Source organism: Rhopilema esculentum, chromosome 12 (assembly GCF_057945365.1).
Source record: "Rhopilema esculentum isolate cy_ngs chromosome 12, ASM5794536v1, whole genome shotgun sequence".
NCBI lineage: Eukaryota > Metazoa > Cnidaria > Scyphozoa > Rhizostomeae > Rhizostomatidae > Rhopilema > Rhopilema esculentum.
This window is the reverse complement of record NC_142826.1, coordinates 7,298,209-7,319,508: the sequence shown is the minus strand read 5'-3', so window position 1 is coordinate 7,319,508 and position 21,300 is coordinate 7,298,209. Positions and strand designations below refer to the sequence as shown.

The window sequence follows — 21,300 nt, the reverse complement described above, 5'->3', positions numbered from 1 at the left end:
AATTTCTCCTATTTTTCTTAGAAAGTGTCGTCTTGTCACCTTTTGCACCATCTTGACTTGAATCGTAGCTGAACCTTTTTGTGAAGGATTGAACATTTCGGGGAATAAAAAAATGTTTGGAATGATAACTTTCTGTTCTTTCCTCTCCCCTTACCATCTAATTTCAGGTTTCCTTTGTGACATAAGAAAAGCCATTAAAACGAATCCCATCTGTTCAAGCTTAATGAATGACGTCACATACTGTAAGTGAAATGGACTACAAGGGCCAAATGAGAACAGCACCTGAGTTCAACTGCATACTTCATTTACTTGTAAGGATTATAAAGATCAAAACCTGCAAGCAGTTTGAATTGAAATATTATTTGAATGTTGTCACATTAGAAGTTTTCGGAAAATATTTTCGGATTTAAAGATAGCTAGATAAGATAATATTTAAAATTCATAATAGTTGATCCGCCCTTCCCCATTAATCACTTTGGCAGGTGTTGCAAGATTTTAGTCTTGATAGTGTAAAAGCAATCAATTTTGTTTATGACAGAATTACCAATTCAGTTATTTTTGATTGTAGGAAATAATGTTAAAATTGTTCAGAACAGCAAATTTTTAAACGTAACACCAAATCATACTTTGAAGGGTATTTTAATTTTCCCTTTAAATGTTCCTAAGAAAGTTAAGAGTTTATTTCTATTTGAAGTCACAATATTATGTAAATTCATGTTTACATGTTTGTGTTTTTGCCAAAACAACTGTCCAAAACAACAACTGTATACCCATTTTTGGTAAGAATCAGAGGTTTTATTGTTTAGGTAAGAATCAGGTCAGAAAGAGGTTTTATTGACTCCTTTGCATCTTCCATGTGACTGAAGCAGAAACAATTTTTAAAACAAAAGCAGATACACGTAATGTTTACTGTGAAGAATGACAGCTTTTATGTTGCTTGCTGTTAAAATGAAAACTATCCCGAAAATCTTAACCTTCATAAACCTTAATAGTTTCAAACAGCACTGAACTGTCGTATTTTGCTATTAAATCAAGGGTTGTAGTAAAAAAGGACAACACGTGGAGGTGAACTGTTTCGGAGTCCAAAGGGAATCTGACCCATAACGTTATCACTCTCAGTGCACAGTTTGTTAGGAATTTCATTTCAATGTGACCTATTTGGATGAGTTTAATAAATTTGAAGTCATGTCTTATGCAAACCGTTTTGCATTTTAGCTCTCCAAAGAGCACCGTGTCCTGCTTGGAGATGCGTACAAGACAAGCAGAGCGAAAAAACTTGTTGAACAGAGGCTGTTGAGTTATTTAAGCTACAACCAGTATCACCTTCCAATGTACGCAAAACCTGGCCTTGTATGATGTCAAACTGGCCTTCCACAAACAAAAATCTCTATGTAAACTAATATCACGTTGTGTAAAATTGTGTTGATAATGTCTTTTGCCTAACAGTTTATTTGAATCTATAACAAACCATTGCAAGTTGAATTATTTTTCAAGACTCACCTTTAGCAATGCTCATCAAATGGCTGAATATTTTTGGCAGAAGATACCGTGAGGTAAATATCTTATTGTAGTTTTGTTGTGGCCTAAATTGGGGTCCTGCACAAAGGAAACGATTTCAAAGTTGCAAAGGAATGGTAAATGCCTTTATTTGACCTTTGCCGACAACCTCTACACCGAGCATGCTACGTTGCCCACAAAGCCCTAGAGATAGCAAAATGGTGCGTTTTAGGCGGAAGAATTCCCATCGGCAAAAGCAAAAGGGTCCTATGGGTAAAAATTTATGCATGTGCCACTGTTATGGCCGTGGTCAATCATATACCATAACGAAGTGGGCACTGCTTAAGAATAATACCTTTAAAAGTGAAAAGCACGAAATTTTATTGTTTATGTGCAAACGCGAGTTAATTTTTTTTGAAGAAAATCGAGGGTCTCTTGATAAAACAGCCATATTTAATGGTGGGAGCATCAATACTCTCAGTTGCTGGTCAAAGATTGCTACTGTCGCTACGCCCGTTGCTTTGAAGACAACACCTGCAAACGAATCATTGATGCATATGAAATATGGACAAGTGAGTTACGTAACATTTGAATTAGCCTAAACGTTGATGGTTCATGCCCTACAATCTCATCACAAATAGGAATTGTAAGCAATTCATCGACTCAGAAACAATATGGTTACACGTTGCTGTATTTTGTGGATTGTTCGATGAACAAGTACAGCCATTCCAATTCCCTTCTATATGATAAAGTTCGCGTCTTGTTAATATGTATTTTAATTTCCTTTCGGCTTTCTTGTATGTTGTTACTAAAACAATTCGTAATGCGCGAATTGTAGTTTACAGAATGTTTATTACAGAGCTGTGGTTTTCGTGCTATGTTTGAATTCGAGTCTTTCAATGAATGGAGGGAGCCGGGCGAAATTTCCTACAACAAGTAGCGAAAGAACATATTGAAAATATCTTACCGTTTATCATTAAAGCACGGCATCTCGAAAGGACGAAGTAGAGTTTCTGTTTAGCAAAAGATTTGTCCGTGTGCGAAAATCATTGATGACTGCTCTTTGGTACAATAAACGATAAAAACAATATAAAATGTTAGAATTGTTAGTTTAACTAACCTCTTTGCTTTTATGTTCATATTGAAGTACAAAGGAAAGGCAATATTGAAGAAGAGAGAAACAACAATAGAGAAAACCACACAATTTCGCCACATGAACGATCCAGATAAAATAATAACCCAAAATCAACGCAACCAGGAAAAAAATTGTATTAAACCTATTAGAAATTAATTAAGCAATGATAAATTGGTTTGTATAAAGTTCGCTTCTGGTACATTATCTTGTTTCGGCTGTTAATGAAAAATGTAATGAAGCTATTGCTATTTAGCTTAATTGCTAGATTTGTCTTGGTGTGAGGCGTATTTCAACGTAGCCTATGGAAATTTTAGGGCAAACGGCAGAAGACTTAAAACAAATCTGTAAACAGTATGTTTACTTTGTTGCAATAAATTTTTTAGATCAGAAAAGAAATCGAGGGAACAGCGCAATGAATTCTGGGATTTCACTATAAAAAGTGACCTGGTTCTGGTGGTGGAGCACAGCGAACTTCACGTTCATCGAGATGTTCTGTGTTGCCATTCGCCTGTTTTCAAAGTCATGTTGGAATCGGACTTCAAAGAGAAGAGAATGGAGAAAATACCTCTTCCTGGGAAAACTGTCCAACAAGTGCTGGAAATGCTGAATTTTATATATCCATTTGGACATGAAGTCAACGGTATCTAGATTTTAAAAATAGTTTAAGCTTGATTAATGTATTTTTATTTTATTTATGAAGGATTATTTGCAAACTGTTCAGATGTTTCAGATATTGAAAGGCTCTTGAAAGATGTAAAATATTTTGATGAGATTTGCTTGCATCTTTAAAAACTTTACCGACTTTTCCAATTTCGAACAAAATATTATGTATTTAGGTCAATATTTTATTTCTCAATGTTATGATGATTCCAATAAAAATTTGTTGTCCTTTGGGATTTCAAATTGCCAGAAGTTGGCTACCTTGTCGTTTTATTACGCTGGTCATCATTTACACTGATTATTATCATTAGATTCGACAGACGTGTTCAATTTGCTGGACCTGAGTCGCGAATATCAAATCGAAAAGCTGAAAGAGCAATGTGAGGCGTATTTGAAGCGTAAGCCTGCGACATTGGAACTCTTGATCACAGCCCAGGAGTACCGACTTGATTCACTAAAAGAAAGATGCCTACGGTTTTTATCATCGAGAGCTTTGTCATCGGTGCAAGAAAATCCAAAATTTGACCTTCTGTCAGAGGAGAACAAAATCCGAGTCATGCAAGATCAGCTGCAGAATTTGCAGCTTTACTGCAAAAAGGTATGGCGCATTGCATCCGCTGCAGATCCAAGGTACATACCAATGATATTGCCAACATGTAATCACAGACCAAAAGGATGCAACAATCCACATTACTTCTGCAATAACTGCAAAGCATCTGTTTTACGGAACTTTGTGCGAAATGAAAGTTGGCGAATGGGACTTGACACCAAACTGCCATGAAGAATATTTGTTTATAGAACTCATCGCGACCAGATATCTTGTAAGAAGATTTAAAATACTCAATTTGTACCTTACAGCGCCTACTATTCTTTAAGAATTATACACCGCTTTTAATAATTAATTATCAGGATAAATTGTTATCGTTTTTAGCTGTAAATTTATTTAAAATTTTTATTACTATATTTTGTCCTCATATTTTAGGTTATTTTGATTTGTAAAGGTAATATGAACCTCTTTTGTAAGAATCATTGTCTCTTGTCTTCTGGAGCCAGGCAGTTGAGAGATGAAATCAGCAATCTTAAATTAGAAAAACTGTGTTGCATATCCCAAAACTTGACAGATAATCATGAGCTAGATTATAGAATTCTAAAACTTGCTAGAACTAAGGACTATAAGGATTTTTCAAGGTTTGATCTGATTGTACCTTTAAAAGATAACATATAACTGCGACCTAAGGCAGATTGATATATCACAAAGAATTTTCCATTCTAATTACTTACGGCAATTACGATCTGCTCTTAAAGAGCAGCTCTTTAAACCTTTTCTTAATCATATCCTTAATCTTGATGAAATTGACAGCTAGCACTTACTTTAGGCCAAAGAAGAAAAGAAACAGCGCTATTATTGTCGCAGAGACAGAATCAAGGAACCAGAGATTAGTCTTCTGGTACACTAACAAACTGATCAGATTCATGACTGCCATTACGAGTCCACAACCAGTATTTATCCCTTTGGATGAAAATGAATCATAAAAACAGATTATCCACTACTTACTGCATAACAAGAAAAAGAAAATCGCATGTGAATTAGTATGCATTATAAAGGTTCAGCTTAAAAAATTCAAACCTCTGCAACACGAAAGCAAATTTATTTTATCATTTTCTCAGTTTTCAATGCTGAATCATTTTTATTTTCTATATTGCTTTCATGATTTGTGAAGCTACGTGTCTAAAGAGCAGGAAAAGTAGCCAATACTAGCAATGTGGGATTGAGGTATTAAAAATCAGGATATTAAACAATTAGTCAAATACACACATAAATTAAACATATGTAGGTGAGAAACAATTACACTCTTTCATCAGCAAGCTCCATCTACCATGGATGCAAATCATATTTCATCCTCGCCCCAAAACATACGATCAATATTACAGACCCCTAATACTGTACCGAAAATAAGATTTCAGAAAGTACCTACCGTCGACCATCAATGATTGGCTTGATAGTTTCCTCGCAACGTAAATTTTAGCATACATCAGGCCAGCAAATGTGACTGCAATTGAAACTTCGATGGGCAAAAGAATGCGAGGCTGAAAAAAAGAAGAAAAGCTACTGTAGTGGGATGTCAGGGGCTGATGAAGACTAAAGCAATTTTTTGGCGCGAGATATATTCGCATCCATTGTACTTCAGTGCTCTCTGTCCTCATAAGCTCTGCTCCTTGCAGTACACCTTAAAAGGGGACATTTCGTTTTATTTCATTTCATTTTGGTATACTTATTAGGTTAATGTGGACATTATATTTGCAGGAATACTAGGGGTGTCCCGTAAAAACAAAGGGCGTTGACAGAAACCTCATAAAAGTTTAGCTATAGTTTCCTAAAATCAACTCAATTTTCCAATGAAAACAATCGATAAAAATATCTCACCTTGTCACTTAAAGAACCTTAGGGTTTGCTTTTGGAATATATATCATCCTGGATCCACCCCTGGTGAGATACTACATACAGCCTTCTTTCAACCTTACGATCACTGACATGTAAAAAACTCTGAAAAGTTACAACCAAGCTGAGAATACAATTTAGCTTTTGTTCTCTACATTGCTGACGTAATATTGACAAGAAAGATAATGCTTTTAGATTACTAAGGTTCTGAGGGCAGGATTGACAATAATAGCAACTTAATAGAAAGGCTAACCTTGAAGATTGTGACATAAGACCTTATGAATTCGTAAACGTGGTCTTCTATTTATAATACACGCAGAGAAAATAGAGGTAGAATAAATCGTCCTTGTCACAGAATTCCTTAAGAATACACGTAACCCGGGAAAAAGCATTTGAAAGACTTTTGAATTGATTTATATTTATCCTTTCTTCATTTAGTATCAAGCAGAAATCTGAATTTCCATTAGATAATTTGAACACCAAAAAGTATTGGGACTCGTACCTCTCAATTAAGTTCTTCCAAATGCAGAAGTATCGATTCCCTAACACCTCCCTTCTGGCTACGTCTTTGATTAATCATACAAAGTTATTTAACTTCTAAGTGACGTATTGTTGTATAAATAATGTCACAGTAAAAAACGTAATTCAACTATTCAAAATGAATGGTGGCTATTTAAAATGTTGTTCAAATAAGAAAAGTCTACCTTGAAATAAGGAATCCACTCCTTTGAAAGGTTGTAAGTGGCCTTCACACTAAGCGCGATGCCAGAAATGACAAATAGCACAGCAATGAGAACACAAGCTCTAGAAAGCAAACAAGTATTTTTACTCATGGCCAATTTGATGAGGGCTTGTGCTTAAAGAGTAGTGATATTCATTTCTGAGCATTAACTTATCAAAGTGCCAATATCTGAAAGAATGATCTGACAAAGTGCCAAAAATGAAAAAATGAACTGGAAAATAGTCCATGGATTTTGGAAATTATCCAAATCACTGACTTGTTTGGCCTAGTTAATATCCTTAAAAGAAGCTGCTCCATTATTCACAACTAACAAGAACCACCTTTCGGTTGCTAAAATTCTCAACTACTATTTTTTAAAACCCCGTTTCCAAATCTATTCAAGTCCTGTCTGCGTTGTATTTACGAGCAACCTTAGTCTCTAGATCAAATTTGTCACTCGAGGATACTTTAAACTTGAGAAGTGCTTTTTTTATTTAAATTGAAAGTTTAAAGATTCGACATATATTATAATTCGTTTACCGCAGCACCTGAAACAGAAAATTTGCAAAAAAGAAATGGCATTTTATAAAAATTTTAATCAATAAAGAATTGCTGCACTCTTTAAAACCAAATGACTGAATTACATACTTGCTTTCATTTTTTTCAAAACGATATCTCCAGATGACCACAAGAGTTGTCAAGACATCGAGGATTATATCAATCTGCGAAGAAAATATCAACCTGTTCAAAGTATATCCTAAATTCGTTCATATTACAATAACAACAAATACCAATTACGCAAAGGAGTTGGTAAATATAAACTGAATAAAAATAGTGATGTATGCATAAAGCGAAGTTGTGCACATTTAAAAGTGTTTATTCTTGTGGGATTGTAGACATTGCAGGAAGTTACGCTTTTTGTAACAATTTTTGACTCACAGTTTATTGAGATTTAGCTCTATACATTCATTTAATTATAAAAGGAACTGGCTATAAGAAACGAGTACTGGACAGTCAGAAAAGATTGAGAAACATCAGTACGCGAAGCAAAACAAATTAAGAAGCTATTAAATATTGATAAAACGGAGAACAACGAAATTTTGTAAAATCAAAGAACATGATTGCCCTGTTGGCCTAGAACTTAAGACACATAGGATAAAAATCTACTTGACGTGATAAAAAAGGTCACGAACATTTCATAACATCATTCATGACATCATAATCAGTGGCGCAGCTAGCGGCCATGCTGGTCATGCTGAGCATGTCTAAAAAAATTCAGAGCTAAAGACATTCATTATAACGATTTAAACCTTTCTTTATTGAAAAAGTACTTTCAAAACCCCTTTTGTCCAGTTTATTCTTACTATTCTACTGCTTTCCCCACCTTGGTCCTTTGTGGTTAGTCATGCTCATTCTGAAGAGCATGACCTGCCATCAGGGGCGTGACTTGGCCAATAGGTTTGGGGGGAGGGGGGTGAGAAGGGTTTCTGCCCTGCGAAAATGAGTGGTGCCCTGCAGACCTCGTAGCAAAGGTTTGTCTATGGGTTACTAGTGAAAGCTTTATCAGTGTAAATTTATCTTTACCAAGAACAAACTTCTAAGCAATGAAAACAAACTTGAAACTTCATTGCCTATGAAATATCATTTTTTCTACGTGAGCGTAAATTAAGTGCTAAATTTGATATTCCTTTGTAATAAAGCTTGTATTTCATGGCATATCAAGTTTAGTGAGGTAGGAGGACCCCCCATGGTTGGGTCCGACGTGAAGAGAATTTTTGAAATTATACCTTGTAAAAGGACTAAAAAGCATCTCCCAGACCAAAATTTAGCAAAATACTATACTGCTAAAAAGCTGATTATTGTTTATTGGAAAAATAGGGAGGGGGGATGGTATGCTAAAACTCTAGTGATGGACGTTGTGGAAGGAAAGAAACGGTAACCTTTCGTTTCAGATTGCACATAGTTGTGAATGACAGAGCAATGCTATTTTGATTGGGAGAATTTCATTCCCTGAACAGAAATCTGCAGTTTCTTATCTCGAGAATGCCATGTTTACACTTCCAAAATGAAAACATTGCAATGGGGTGTCACAAAATTGCGTGTGGCTGAGCAAAGTAATTGTAAACCAAAATTATAGGAAAGCCCTTGATGTTGGGCTTGGACTTAACTTGTTGATGTTTATGGCATTTTATAACTTCAATAAAGGGATCAAAATTTTTTGTATATGCTAAACAGTACTATCCTTGATACATTTGTCTTAGATATGTAAAAATTCAGCTTATAAAATTGAAGCTTAGTATAAAATTTTGAACCAAAAAACAAACATCCCACAATTCCCTGAACCTTAAACAAGGGAGGGCCTACCTATCATTGAGGGCTTATCTTGCCTGACTTATCTCAATACAGAAACATCATCAAAAATGCCAATAATTAATCAGGGGCGGTCTGGCGTCAAAATCACAGGGTGGCTAGAAAGGTAAAGGGCCCGGTTTAGGGCGTGGCGGGAAAATTGAGCCACACCCATTAAAAATGTGGCTTAGAATACGATTGATTCGATAAAAATTGATAATAAAGCAATACGCTAAACAGCAGCAGTATATCGACTTTAATTCGTAAATTCGGACCCAATTGGATCCATACCTTTCCTCTCGTGTAAACAAGCTTTAAAATCCCATGTAGAGTTGAGAATCAAGATCAAAACTTATTTAAATTCTCAGAGTTTCAACTCTTGTGCAAATGAATCAGCAAATTGGCCAATGACTTGCTCGTAATCAAGTGGAAAGTTTTCCCTTTTTTTAAAATTATCAGTAGCGCTAAAATAATCTTTCAAAGAAAACTTGGGTGCAGCTAAATGTTATCAAGCATTTATACGCGTTGTAGAGAGAAGGGTATGCTGCTAGGTGCATGTTGAATTCACTAATTTTTTTAAAGCAACCAGTAAATTTAAGTTCAGGCTGACTGGTTTTAATTTTCACAAAAATCCGAGGGTGGATTGTCCTTAATTTGTTTTTAAATTAATGGGGTGAAAGCAGTGCGATTGCTAGCTTTTTCGCTCTTGGGAGGTGTTCAGGCATTATTTGCCAACAAAGTGAGTGAGACAGCCTTCATTTGACGACAAGATTGAATATTCACCGAAAAGCAACCACACATGGCTAAAAATCCTCGTTTTGGGATAAGATGTTGTTCAAAAATGCATTAAACAGTAACTCAGCTTTTGACCAGTTTCATATTCTTATAAAGTTGTTATATATGATCAAAGATATAAATATATAAACAAATAAAAATGAGCGTCGGTACAAAGTTTTGAATGCGCAGGGTATGCACAGTTGGCGAGCGTTTACCCTTTTGATAAAGGGTGTCTATGTCGACTTTTGGGTCCTTTCTCTCTTTGTGAATCCCCACCTTGAAAGTCACAGTTTTCCTCTGCATATGTTTCTTCTCTAAGAGCTTGTTCCTTGAGATCATCTGTTTTCAGGATCTCTATTTCCACCAGTTGTTGTTTTCACTTGATCGATAAGCTGCTGGTAGCAATTTGCAAATGCCAGCAATTCTGACATTCTATGAACTTGAAATCTTGAAAAAAGGCTCCTATTGCTCTTTTGCTTCATCTTTGTGTCAACAAATCTTCTTAGCACTGTTAAATCCTGATACAGATCTCTGTAACCAGATGATAGTGACGACCCCTTGTCATCTCTCTTCTGAATTTCCTGTTTTGAGTTTTACGTTATTTTCATTTACTGAAGCCCCCCTCCCAATAATTGCAGCCTTCAGCCTTATGCCACATAAATTAGAAAGCGGAAATAGAAGATAAGAGTACGCTCATTCGCTTCTCTGCTTGGCATTCTGTTTACGCGCTCGAAATTGTGTGGCACTGGGACCCAGGGTACACGTAAGATTGAACACATGGCTGAAATAACGGAAACCAGGGTTTGAAGCGCATGTATTTGGACTTTAATCGCAATATAATCAGTCTAGGGCATTAAGTATTTGACATTAAGTTAAAAAGGTTTTGTGTAATTTTCCAGGGGGCTACGCCCCCAGACCCCACATCACCTTTCTGTTCTATACAAAGCATGGTCATTGTCTCAAGGACAGCTTCGGCACTGATCATAATTAAGAAACTCTTAAGAAACAATGAGTATTGAAATTTCCAGAACATTAAGAAACTGGAGTACTCAACATCGACCTTTCCTTTTTATAAAAAAGTAAGTGTATGCCTAAATATATCTGCGGAAAGGTGCTGGATTCAAAGTCCCAAGAAAAAACCCACTACGATTTTATCATATATTTTTTGGCGAAGACATCATATATTTGTTGACACCAAGAGCCCTTTGTTGACCACAAATTGACTTTCAACGAACATGGAATCGATTGAGACAGAAAAGAAGACATCTTTAAATCTTTATGCTAAGGAGGACCTAAAAAATAGATCTAAATTTATTCAGATTTTTTGCTGATATTTGTCCATAAACGTTGTCCCAATATGGCTTTTCCGGGTAAAACACACTACACCTTGAGTTATTTCTCATGTGGGAAACAGAAATTTTCAAATGAATAAAATGTTCTGAGAGTAGAATGAATAGAGTTTCGAAACGCAATGGGTCTTCAAATCAAAGTATAAGATTTGATTATTTTTTAAGTTTGTCCTTTTTGAATCTCACTACAACATGCTTTTCGTATGACTGCTTAAAACAAGAAACAAAGAGAATGAAACCACATAAAGCAGATATTTTCTGAAAGAGGTTTTCCAGGACGCGTCCATATGGGGAAAACCCTGTTATCACAATTATTGACGATCGCTGTATGTGGGAAAACGCTTTTGACGGTCGCTGGGATGTGAAAACGGTGAACAAAAAGATTTATATTATCTGTTTATAGATCTGAAGGTGGCAAATTTTGCCCAGCTACTGCTTTTGTGTCAAATGAATTTAAGAAGTTTTCATACTTCACGATACAAATTCAAAACACCTATTATGTGAAATGCTCAGTCGGAAGTCACGAGGACAGAGCCCATCGTGATTCTAAGCTTTGACCAATCAGCGCACAACCGGAAATAAAAGTCTACCTTAGGTCTGATCAACTTTTGTTCGAAATCAGACTGCGAGCAAAGACAACAATGGCAAAGACAAAAGATTTGTTAACCCGTTGATGAGGCAGACCAGTTTTGATGACGCAGGTGGCCACTGACCTGTTATGTGAATTGCAGGGAAAGAAAACGCAGTTGAGTTGAGAGAAGCTTTGAAAGATACTTTAACTACAAAAACATGAAGGGGCTCTCTACCACCGTGATTGGGAGTATGCCAAAACCCGAATATCTTCAAATTCCTTGTTGGGTGAAAAATGGCAAGGAAGTAATAGATTTCGTCAAGGAATACAACACCATCATGGCCGGCAAACATTCTGAAGATATCGAGAATCAACTCACAAGGGCAACACATGAAGTCATTGACCTACAGACGGATGTTGGGTTGAAAACAATCACAGATGGGGAGTTACGCAGGGAAAAATACATTTACACTTTCTGTCGCAGCCTTAATGGCTTTGATTTTGTAAATACCAAGAAAAAGATTTGCAGGAATGGCGCTTGGGAAGGGCTTCTGCCAACGATTGTGTCAAAAGTGTCGCACAAAGAAGAACCAGGTTTCATGGCAAAAGAGTGGAAGTGGAGCCAAAATATGAGTGAAAGGCCCATCAAAGTGACGGTTCCAGGACCAATGACGATCATGGACACCTTTTGTGATGACTTTTACAGTAACGACGAAGAGTTGTTAAACGATCTTACTAAATGCATCAACATTGAGCTGAAATTGTTAGCAGAGGCAGGATGCAAGGAAATTCAGGTACTATACTGATTTTCAGATGCAAGTGATGATCGGAAATTCGATATTTTACGAATACTTTGCAAACATGCTTATTGTGAACTGTTTTAAGGAAATAATTTGTACAAAGGATCGATATGGCAAGCTATTCGCTTATGTACCAGGCTAACGCAAATCATGTTGCATTGTTTAACCAGGGCTCCAAAAATGAAACGTTTTAAGATTGTATTGTATATCACTGATTGTTCTGAACTTACAACAATTAAAATCCTAAGGGAAAGTAAAGGTGTTTAGAGAAGACAAAAGTGACGAGGGACTATAGAGAGGGCAAAGACTTCTTTTATAGTGAGACACCTTAGGATGTGCCGCGAGCAGTTCTGGTCCAGCCGAGGGAATACTTTTTGCAATTTTGGTCCAGCCAAAGTGTAGCCAAGGGTATCATATTCGACTATATTGGTCCAGAAAGTATGAAAGTAAAGCCTTTGAAAGTAGGAATTTCATCTTGACGACCAATTTTTGTTCATTATAAAACATTATATGAAACAAATCGATCTTTGACTACCCTGGGTACCAGATCCGCATCAATTCGAGAGCGGAAATAGAAGATAGGTGCGGAGGAGCGTCTATCTTTCTTCTCAGCGAAACGCTCCTCCGTTTCTCTGCTTGGTTTTCTAATTTTGCGAATTCAACAATTTGGAGATCTACTAACTCGAATGGTTTGGAAATGAACCTAGCCGAAGTCTTGCCAAGGGCATCATTTTTGTAGAAATAGGGTTAGCCAAGGGAACCATTTCCGAAATTTTTTTTCTAGTCAAAGATATCAAATATGCTTGTGGCGGACCTCTACCCAAAGTTTAGCCAAGAACCCCCCACCCCCCGCCCGCCCGTGCTGGTGCCAACGACGGGCTGAAAACGACGAAGATTCTTCTATATCAATGGACACTGATTTCTCGTTATTATCGAGAAACGTGTTAAAACTGGTTAGCCAGAAAAGTATGAAGAGCGCGAAAATGATCAAAGCATAGACACGAAAGGTATTGGTATCACATTCGCTGTCCTAAAAAATTTAATCTCACTTGCAGGTTGATGAGCCAGTGTTGATGAGGTACCCCGAAAAAGCACTTGAATTTGGAATCAAATATTTGTCAGCCTGTATCGTTGAAATGCCAAAGGAAGTTTTCAAAACAGTGCACGCCTGTTGTGGATATCCACAATATTTGGTAATTATCAAATTCTTACCGCTTATTTCATATAAATGTTGATTACAGAAATTCTTATCCTAAATGTTATTGCTGCCCCATTTAATTTTGAAATGAAATGATGCTTGAAATGATGATTATGATTATGACTATTAATATCTTCTTCAATTTCTCAAGGACCAAACAGACTATGAAAAGGCTGACAAAGGAGCCTATTTGAAATTGGCGACTTGCCTGGAAAATTCTGGGTTCGATGCACTGTCAATTGAGGATAAACATCGCAGAAATGATCCCGAGCTCTTCAAAGCTTTCAAGAAAATCAAAGTGAGCACTTTTCTGTATTCGTATCACAGGAATGCATTCTTGTAAATTAAACTCTTATATCCACCCGGCAGGACCCTCAGAGACAACTTAGAAACAGAGTTTGCAGTAGTAAAATGTACTTTACATAAAAACGGCTTATTCTATATCACAAAAATAGAGTCATTAATCTAGGCTTGACTTGAAATATAGTTGAAAGAGGGGAAAAAAAATTCATATTTCAACCAAAAGAGGTCAAGTGTCACCAGAGACCCCGAGAAAGCTTTATTGCCAAGAAAAAGGGCCAAATAGAAAAGATATAAAGAAAGTTGCTAAATTTTTCGAGGGTAAAGGGCCCAGTGGCAGAAATTATGAGAGGGTTTTGGGGGGGCTCGGGCCGCCCAATCAACGACGCCGTCGGAAAATTCGGGCTTTCGTCGCATAATTGACAACCGATTAACGTGTCGAAATTACTCCAAGAAATCGTTCTAAAAAGGGATTTTAAGCTAATCTAAGGGGCAAAATTGCCAATTTTTCTGAATTTCCCCATTTTACCCCAGGGGCCTCTTTAACCTCTCTGAGCCCTTTTTGCAAAATTTGAACATAGTATAGCTGATAAAATAATAGCCATTAATCAATCAAACAATATATGACCAAAATCAAAACTGCTTTGCTTGTGAATTGTATATTTAATTTCAATACCGTAAAGATTAGCCGAAATTTCCATCGGATTCTTCCGAATAAAAGTTATTTTCAAACGTATTTTCCAGTGACAAAAACAAGATAAAATGCAGAAAATGAACGTAAGACTTGTCAAAAGTGTAATCGGTCGACCTCTTGTATCATCAACTGTCTTAGATGAGATATCGACCTTGATATCAAAAATCATAAATAGACTGTTCTTCTTGCTACTTAATTATGGCGAGGTCAGCAAAAATTTCTAAAGGGTCCCTTCAAAAAATCATCTTTATTATCAAAATGTGCAGTTTCTTTAAAATTAGACATGATCCAAGATGTTATCTTGTCGAAAAATCATAGGCCTGCCCCCCCCCCCCAAAATAAAAGCCTGAATTTCCGCCCTAGAAGAGAGGCAACCGCTGTTTCCTCTGTACAGTGTAGGATTTTGACCCATTGTTACCGTCAATAGACTATATGGATCTCTCAATCTCTCAGCATTCCTTAAAGGGATATGTAAACAGCAAAAAATCATATAGTTGGGTAGCAAACTAATGACTTGGAAAGCCTGAAATGTTTTTATTTTCCTTGTTTCCAACTTCCTTGATGGGATAAAACAGCATTTTTGGTGTGGCTTTATGCAGAAATCCCAATTTATTTGCTAGGGATTATGCATAAATCCCAATTTACTTACTAGGGATTACGCAGCTGTCTCAGAAATCATCCCTATCGTCCTTCCCAAAAAGGGTCCTCTCCTAAGCCTATCGCTGAACATAAGGGTCCTCTCCTATATCATTCCTATTAATATGCCATTCCTATTAAATCCTTTAATCATAAACAAACTAAATCATTCCTATTTAATTCTTTTTCTTTAAGGTCGTGCTTGGAGTTATTGACGTTGTCAAAAGTCGAGTGGAAACAGTTGAAGAAATCCGCCAACATATATCAGATGTTTTGAAGTACATTCCCAAAGAACGTTTGATCATTGCTCCAGACTGCGGAATGTTGTTCTTGCCTCTCGACCTTGCCGAGCAGAAGTTGACAAATATGGTGAAAGCAGCAAGTTTATTTTAAAAAAAGCGTGTTTGCATCGTGTTTTATAAATTTTGGGCGATTTTCACAATTCGACTCATTGCTTGTTAAATTAAGTAGAATTAAGTAGATTAACTTTCCTAAACGTAGGTTAAATTTGTTATTTGGTTCATAAATGTTGTTATCAACGAGGGTTGAGAATTGCACGCATTTATTGACATGAAACGGCCAATAAGGAAACCTAGACCTAATATAACCAAAAGATTATAAAAAATAATACTGATCAACACCAAAATTAAGAAACTGCTTGAAAATACAAATGTACGTAAACTGCTCGCATACATACATGATCAATGCAATATCTTATCATAGCAAGAGATGGAGCTCGAAAAACTTTCCGTCGAATTCTTATTTATCGCTTCAAAATCTCTTAATACAGTTATGACATCAAAACATTGTGTCGCTTTGCAACTCAATTCCATATCCCAATGGAAGCTCTCTTCCTTGACAAAAATATTAAACTCTTTGAATGACAGCATTTGATTGAGTGCTGGTGACTGAGATATAACACACAACAGATGTAACTATGACTAATCTATTCAGTAATGTTGTTAAGAGATACAAATCACAGTATGACGTCACGGTATAGCCTTGCCCAGACCCCAGCTTTCCGACAACGTCTTAACATAATCATGTTTCAATAAATCATATCTATATTTCACCCATAACTTGACTTTGAAAGTTTTTTATACGTAAAGATACTTACAGCTAGGCCCAGGCCACCAGGAGTTTTCTGCATCCATGCAAATACTAGAAAGAAACAGATGGAAATGTATTAAAATATTTTCAAGGTACATTTGACGCGCAAAGTGTTCACACTTACGTGATAAGTCTAATTAAAGGAACATGGTTCTTATTTAAATGGTATTTTGGTGATTTGGTGCCAGCATAAAAATTGCAGTTAACACTTCATTCGCAATGATTTTAGGTAGCTATGCAATTCCCCTAAAAAACAATCGCATTGTTTCATTTCTGATTCAGTTGCCTTTCAAGTAGCAAAATTAATATTGAAGACTTAAATTTAGGCTGAATATTTGATTACCATGCACTAGTCTGGGGACCGGATACATAAAGCTTGAAAATGGATGTACTAGAAGCATACTGAGCAACAAGCCCCCTTTACAATACCACTCTGATAACAAAACAACGGCCTACACATAGATCTTGTCGAATTTAAGAGCTGAATGAGCATTCGACTCGTTCCTTTGTGTGATATAGATAGCTTAGTTGTTTTGCTTTTAAAATATCTGATAATCCAGACATACGACAATGTATGGCTAAAGGTTACCTAGTCTGCCAAAATACAATTGTGACACAGAATAGGAATTAGGCAGAAGGGAAGCTCCTGCCTATCAGGTGAAGCCTGATAAAACCTGCGCATGCGTTAACTTTTACGAGGCTTAGCATGTATCTGTCGGGGAAATTTTAAAAAAGAATAAAAGTAGACAACTTTATTTGAGACGAAATGCCCCATTATAGTGAACAAATTCAATTATGTATCATAATTCGTTTATATCAGATTAATGAATGATAATTTGTCATGGCTAAGTTCGTCTAATGAGATCGAGGTTAAAGGGGAGTTAAAGAATTCTATTGTTGACTCAGGCTTCAAAAACAACAAAGGAACCGACAAGAGTTACCCTTCTGCCTATTTCCTATTCTGTGATTGTGATTTTCACCCTCCATTTTGCAAGGGTGATTCATAAATTGAAACGGTTGAAATGTGGAGGGACTTGAATATGAGAGTGTCTTGACCAAACCCTATTTATCCACTAGGGATCCTTTCAATGGTCATAATTTCAATCATACATACATTCGAATCATGCATACTACCAACAAATAAAGGAAAGCACTTTTTGTTGTACAAAATGAACTTTCAAAAAAGGGAAAGTTTTACAAGTTTTCTAAAAAGTGAAAGCTTCTGATGTCCTCTTGATTACACGTCTCCGTCAAAAAAATACCCTGAACCCATATTTGCTTGCAATTGTATAACGATTGAGGTCTAATGAATGAGAACAGCACGGTAGTCGGTAGATGGTTGGATGGTAGAAGTTAATGTTAACTTATTTCTTTCAATTAATTAGAAACTTAGAGTAGTTGTTATTTTATCGTTTGATTTTGGTATAAACGAGCCTTATTAAGATTTGAGTGTCAAAAACATAACCTCTTTTGGACTTATTTAGTCTTGTATCTGTCATTGCGTATGATACTGGTTACCTTTCGACCGCAGCAGCGTGAATTATTATTCAACGCTTTGAATGAAAAAGCACTGTTGCCTTCGTGCGCAGTTCTAAATATTGTTTCATGAATTGAAGCTGCACGACCGAGAAAACTTTCAGTTGTGGGTAGGTTTCAGGCGGGGATTTGGCCTGGATTCTGACCTATGCACAAGGACGGCGCCACAAAATTGAAACTGGGGGGCTAAGGAACAAGTTTAGGAGGACCCAAGATGGTTGGGTCCATCGCGGAAGAAAACTTTTTAAATTAAGCCTTCTGGAATGGCTCTAAATGCATCTCCAAGACTAAAATTTAGCAAATTACTTTACCGCTCAGAATAGAAAATTCGACTATTCTCATAAAATTATTGATTTTTAAGGAAAAATTTAAAAGGTGAGGTGTCATGCTAAAACTCTAGTGACAGATATCGGGGAAAGAAAGAAAGGGTGACGTTGATAAAAAGAAGCGAGCTTTACTTCCTGAACAGAAACGTGCGTCATCTTTGTCTCGAGTATTTTCAGTAAGCCACGTTTGCACATGCAAAATGCATGCATTGCAAAGATACAGGAAGTTATCTGCTGAATTGGTGCAAATAATAGACAAATAATAGAAATAAACTCAAATAAGTTAGAAACAAATAGAAGCAAATAAAATCAAGCAGTACATAAACAGTTTCTTCCCGTTTTATTTCATGCTCTGATTCCAAAAATTATGAAAAGACGGTCAAAACATTTTTATCTCTGAAAAGTGGGGGGGGGGCTTCAGCCAGTAGCGCCGTGCAGGAGCAAAGGTTGTCAGAAAAAGAAGCAACGCCCTTTTGTGTTGGAAACGCCCGAATTTTTCTGAATAAAATCGGCATCACTGATTTTGAAAAGGGGGTTTAAAAAAAGCATTCTAAGGAAATGACTCGCTAGAGAAGACTAAATTTACTAGCAAAAGAAAGAACTTTTGAGTTGCCGACCCCGGTAGGATTCAAACCAGGGCCCCCCACATTCCGAACACAACAGTCTTACTACATCACTACGGAGCAGATACTAAAATGTTGACTGATTTAGCTAGAAGTTCCTCAGCAAGGGTGAAGCAGTGATTGTCTAATTCAGACCTGTCAACCTTAAATTTTCAAAACCTGGAGATTTTAGATTTTTCCTAAAGAAAAACAGGGAGATTTGGTCAAAAACAGGGATATCACAGTAATTTGTTACGGGAATCTAATTATATCTTAATTATACCTCTGTAAAAAGAAAACATACACAATGGACCTGTCCTTGAAGCAGAAGATGCGCAGTTTAATTGAAACCGGGAGAAAATTTTTAAAAACCGGGAGACCAAGAGAAAGCAGTCAAAACCGGGATTCTCCCGGCTGAACTGGGAGGGTTGACAGGTCTGCTAATTCCATTTCCTTGGTTGCAATAAAAAATTGCATTGTAAACAATTGCAGGTCCACTGTAAACAATTGCTGCAGTGGCAAGCTCAGCTTCTGAATCGATAAATCAAATCTGACCTATGCTTCTGCATAGGCTGCTGTAATCTGGACGGTTTGGTCTTTGCATTCCCTAAGACTTTCATCGTACAAAAGGGGATAGTTTTGAATCTCAATCATCAGAGTCTCATCACTAATGTTATCCACATGTGTCCATATAGACTGCGCTTTGTGAAAACTGCTAACGAAATGTTGACATTAATTCAGCTGTTCTGTGATTCAATTGGCTGCGACCAAGCTACTTGGGCGTTGATTGGGTTAGATCGAGCTACTCGGACGTTGATTGGTTGAGGTCGAACTTGCTGTATATTGATTGGTTTAGACTATGCAACACAAAACGACCCCTCTCCCCTCTCGAAGCATGCTATAGGTGCAGATACAATGCCATCCACACAAAAATGTTTTGAATCAAAAACACATTTTATGATAAACTTAATTTTTTTTTCACTCTAAATTGTCTAACAGTATCTTCCTGTTAACGATAGAAAAACTTTTTGAACAGTGCTTTTGGCATTAACCTTGTGTCCATAGTAAATTTTCAATTTTGATTTTCAAGTATTATTCAGTGCTGCAGCTCGATAAATCTCAGATTGTTCCGAAAACACAATTCGCATGGCCAGTTTCCCAAAATAAGAAGTACGTATGTAACAACCAGCGTAAATAATATAAGAATAAACAGACAAGCACGTCCCATTTGAAAAAGACAGCCATAAAATTATTGAAATGACAAATATTGAGATTAGATACTGCAAAAACAAACAAAAAATCACCGAAAATTGAGACTCCAAGGCCAAGCTGGATGAAAACTGACAAAGCAGATAGTGCCAGTGCAATCTTTCGCCAATAAGCATTGTTTAAATGGGCGTCTATCTCTGTTTGATCTGCCAAAATGAATAAGAACACAATGAAAAACTTAGTTTCTTTATCTACACGCGGAGAGGCTAAACCAATGTAGTGGCAGGTGTTTTTTTGTGTATGTTTTTCGCAATTCTTACAAAACCTAAGTTTGAGCCATTTAGCAAGCTTCTCAAATGTTGAAGTTTCTCAAAGTTTATGCATTCGGAAACTTCTTGATGTTAAATAAAATCTTATTTGAGCAACTGATTCGTAAATTTCCGAGGCCTTTACCAAAGGACGATGTAGTAATTGTACATTAAGGGGAACAACTTTCGCCAATGTTACGATGAGCTTTTCGCACATAAGCGTACAAATACTTGCTTAAATTTTTTTGCACAATTTTTCACACAGTGAACAGCTTTATATCATATTAATGCATAACGTAAAATTAAGCTGCATTTCCTGTCCCTTTGTCATGAAATAAATGTTTTTGTTTTAAAAAATTACATTCACCATAACATTACCTGTTGAGCAAAAGCAACTCTTGCGAGCCTTCATTTTCGCTGATTTAACCTGTTTGTTTCTTTGATAAACAGAAAATTTGTTGACTAAAAACAATTCTGCTTCAAACACCTATTTCCTTGGTTTAATTAGAACTTAAAATAACATGCTTAGGACTATATATAGCCATCCTACAAAATTTAAGTTTGATAATATGTTATTGAAAAATCAAAGAAGACTTAGGTCGTTCTTCAATTGGGTAATGGCCAGAACAACTACAAAGGTTTTCAGCGAACATTGCGACAGACAATTTTGCCAGATTTATCACAGCAAGAATGTAAAATCCGTTCTCTTTTGCTGCCCTCCCCGGATCTTCCCAAAGACTAACATTAATGATATAAAAACATACATCCCATGTGGATTACTGGGTCTGCCCGCAAGAAACAAATGATACATACGCGCGTCTTCGCTGTCACAACGGTCTGCTTTCTCCAGTAAAGAAATCTCTTCTGGGGTGTTCATCTTGGCTACAAATCTGCCGCTTTTTCATGTCATTATTTGTGCGCTGCGTCTAGTTCTAGAGACCGCTCTTCCGAGAAGAAGTATTCTTTGCTTCTCAATTACGATTTAACTCGTGAGCTGAACAAACTTTCTTTCCACAACAACAGCCGGGGGTGCAATATCTTCACCAAGTTGCTGCTTCATTGTGTTGCTGCATAGTGAAATA

General features: G+C 36.5%; 5 protein-coding genes across 5 annotated transcripts in view; 3 read left to right on the top strand and 2 right to left on the bottom strand.

Annotated features, from left to right (window-relative positions):
* LOC148958730 (1-phosphatidylinositol 4,5-bisphosphate phosphodiesterase beta-1-like) overlaps positions 1-1,356 on the top strand; it is an 18,012-nt gene extending 16,656 nt beyond the window's left edge. Inside the window, exons 10-11 of the mRNA XM_089111854.1 lie at positions 807-817; positions 1,216-1,356. Of these exons, the coding sequence (XP_088967980.1) occupies positions 807-817; positions 1,216-1,356 (152 nt within the window). The remainder of the gene's footprint in view (positions 1-806; positions 818-1,215) is intronic.
* Positions 1,357-1,584: 228 nt separating this feature from the next.
* On the top strand, positions 1,585-4,073 carry LOC148958729 (uncharacterized). The gene is made up of 3 exons (XM_089111951.1): positions 1,585-2,069; positions 3,016-3,272; positions 3,604-4,073. The coding sequence occupies exons 1-3, from the start codon at positions 2,062-2,064 to the stop codon at positions 4,071-4,073; spliced, it is 735 nt and encodes a 244-aa protein (XP_088968077.1). The 5' UTR covers positions 1,585-2,061.
* On the bottom strand, positions 3,282-21,173 carry LOC148958728 (transmembrane protein 163a-like). Its single transcript, XM_089111952.1, has 8 exons — positions 21,032-21,173; positions 20,006-20,116; positions 16,245-16,288; positions 7,102-7,175; positions 6,437-6,536; positions 5,269-5,380; positions 4,664-4,802; positions 3,282-4,370 (listed from the first exon to the last, which is right to left on the bottom strand). Exons 1-8 carry the CDS (start codon positions 21,093-21,095, stop codon positions 4,319-4,321), a joined length of 696 nt encoding a protein of 231 aa, XP_088968078.1. The 5' UTR covers positions 21,096-21,173; the 3' UTR covers positions 3,282-4,318.
* LOC135681512 (uncharacterized) lies at positions 11,616-17,716 on the top strand. Its single transcript, XM_065196030.2, has 4 exons — positions 11,616-12,293; positions 13,355-13,492; positions 13,649-13,795; positions 15,323-17,716. The coding sequence occupies exons 1-4, from the start codon at positions 11,718-11,720 to the stop codon at positions 15,518-15,520; spliced, it is 1,059 nt and encodes a 352-aa protein (XP_065052102.2). The 5' UTR covers positions 11,616-11,717; the 3' UTR covers positions 15,521-17,716.
* Positions 21,147-21,300, bottom strand: part of LOC135681511 (transcription initiation factor TFIID subunit 5) — a 52,017-nt gene continuing 51,863 nt past the window's right edge. Inside the window, exon 22 of the mRNA XM_065196029.2 lies at positions 21,147-21,285. Coding sequence (XP_065052101.2) covers positions 21,275-21,285 — 11 coding nt within the window. The 3' untranslated portion in view covers positions 21,147-21,274. The remainder of the gene's footprint in view (positions 21,286-21,300) is intronic.

Bases quoted from the DNA above. Each gene is read 5' to 3' on its own strand.
- LOC148958728 (XM_089111952.1), bottom strand. From the start codon at position 21,095: ATGAACACCCCAGAAGAGATTTCTTTACTGGAGAAAGCAGACCGTTGT. The intron at 20,117-21,031 runs GTATGTATCATT...TCATTTTGGCAG, and splicing joins TTGTGACAGCGAAGACGCGC to ATCAAACAGAGATAGACGCC. The intron at 4,371-4,663 runs GTAAGTGCTAGC...TTCTAATTTAAG, and splicing joins CTTTTCTTCTTTGGCCTAAA to ATTGCTGATTTCATCTCTCA.
- LOC135681512 (XM_065196030.2), top strand. From the start codon at position 11,718: ATGAAGGGGCTCTCTACCACCGTGATTGGGAGTATGCCAAAACCCGAA. The intron at 13,493-13,648 runs GTAATTATCAAA...CAATTTCTCAAG, and splicing joins GTGGATATCCACAATATTTG to GACCAAACAGACTATGAAAA. The intron at 13,796-15,322 runs GTGAGCACTTTT...TTTTTCTTTAAG, and splicing joins AAGCTTTCAAGAAAATCAAA to GTCGTGCTTGGAGTTATTGA.
- LOC148958729 (XM_089111951.1), top strand. The intron at 3,273-3,603 runs GTATCTAGATTT...TATTATCATTAG, and splicing joins ATTTGGACATGAAGTCAACG to ATTCGACAGACGTGTTCAAT.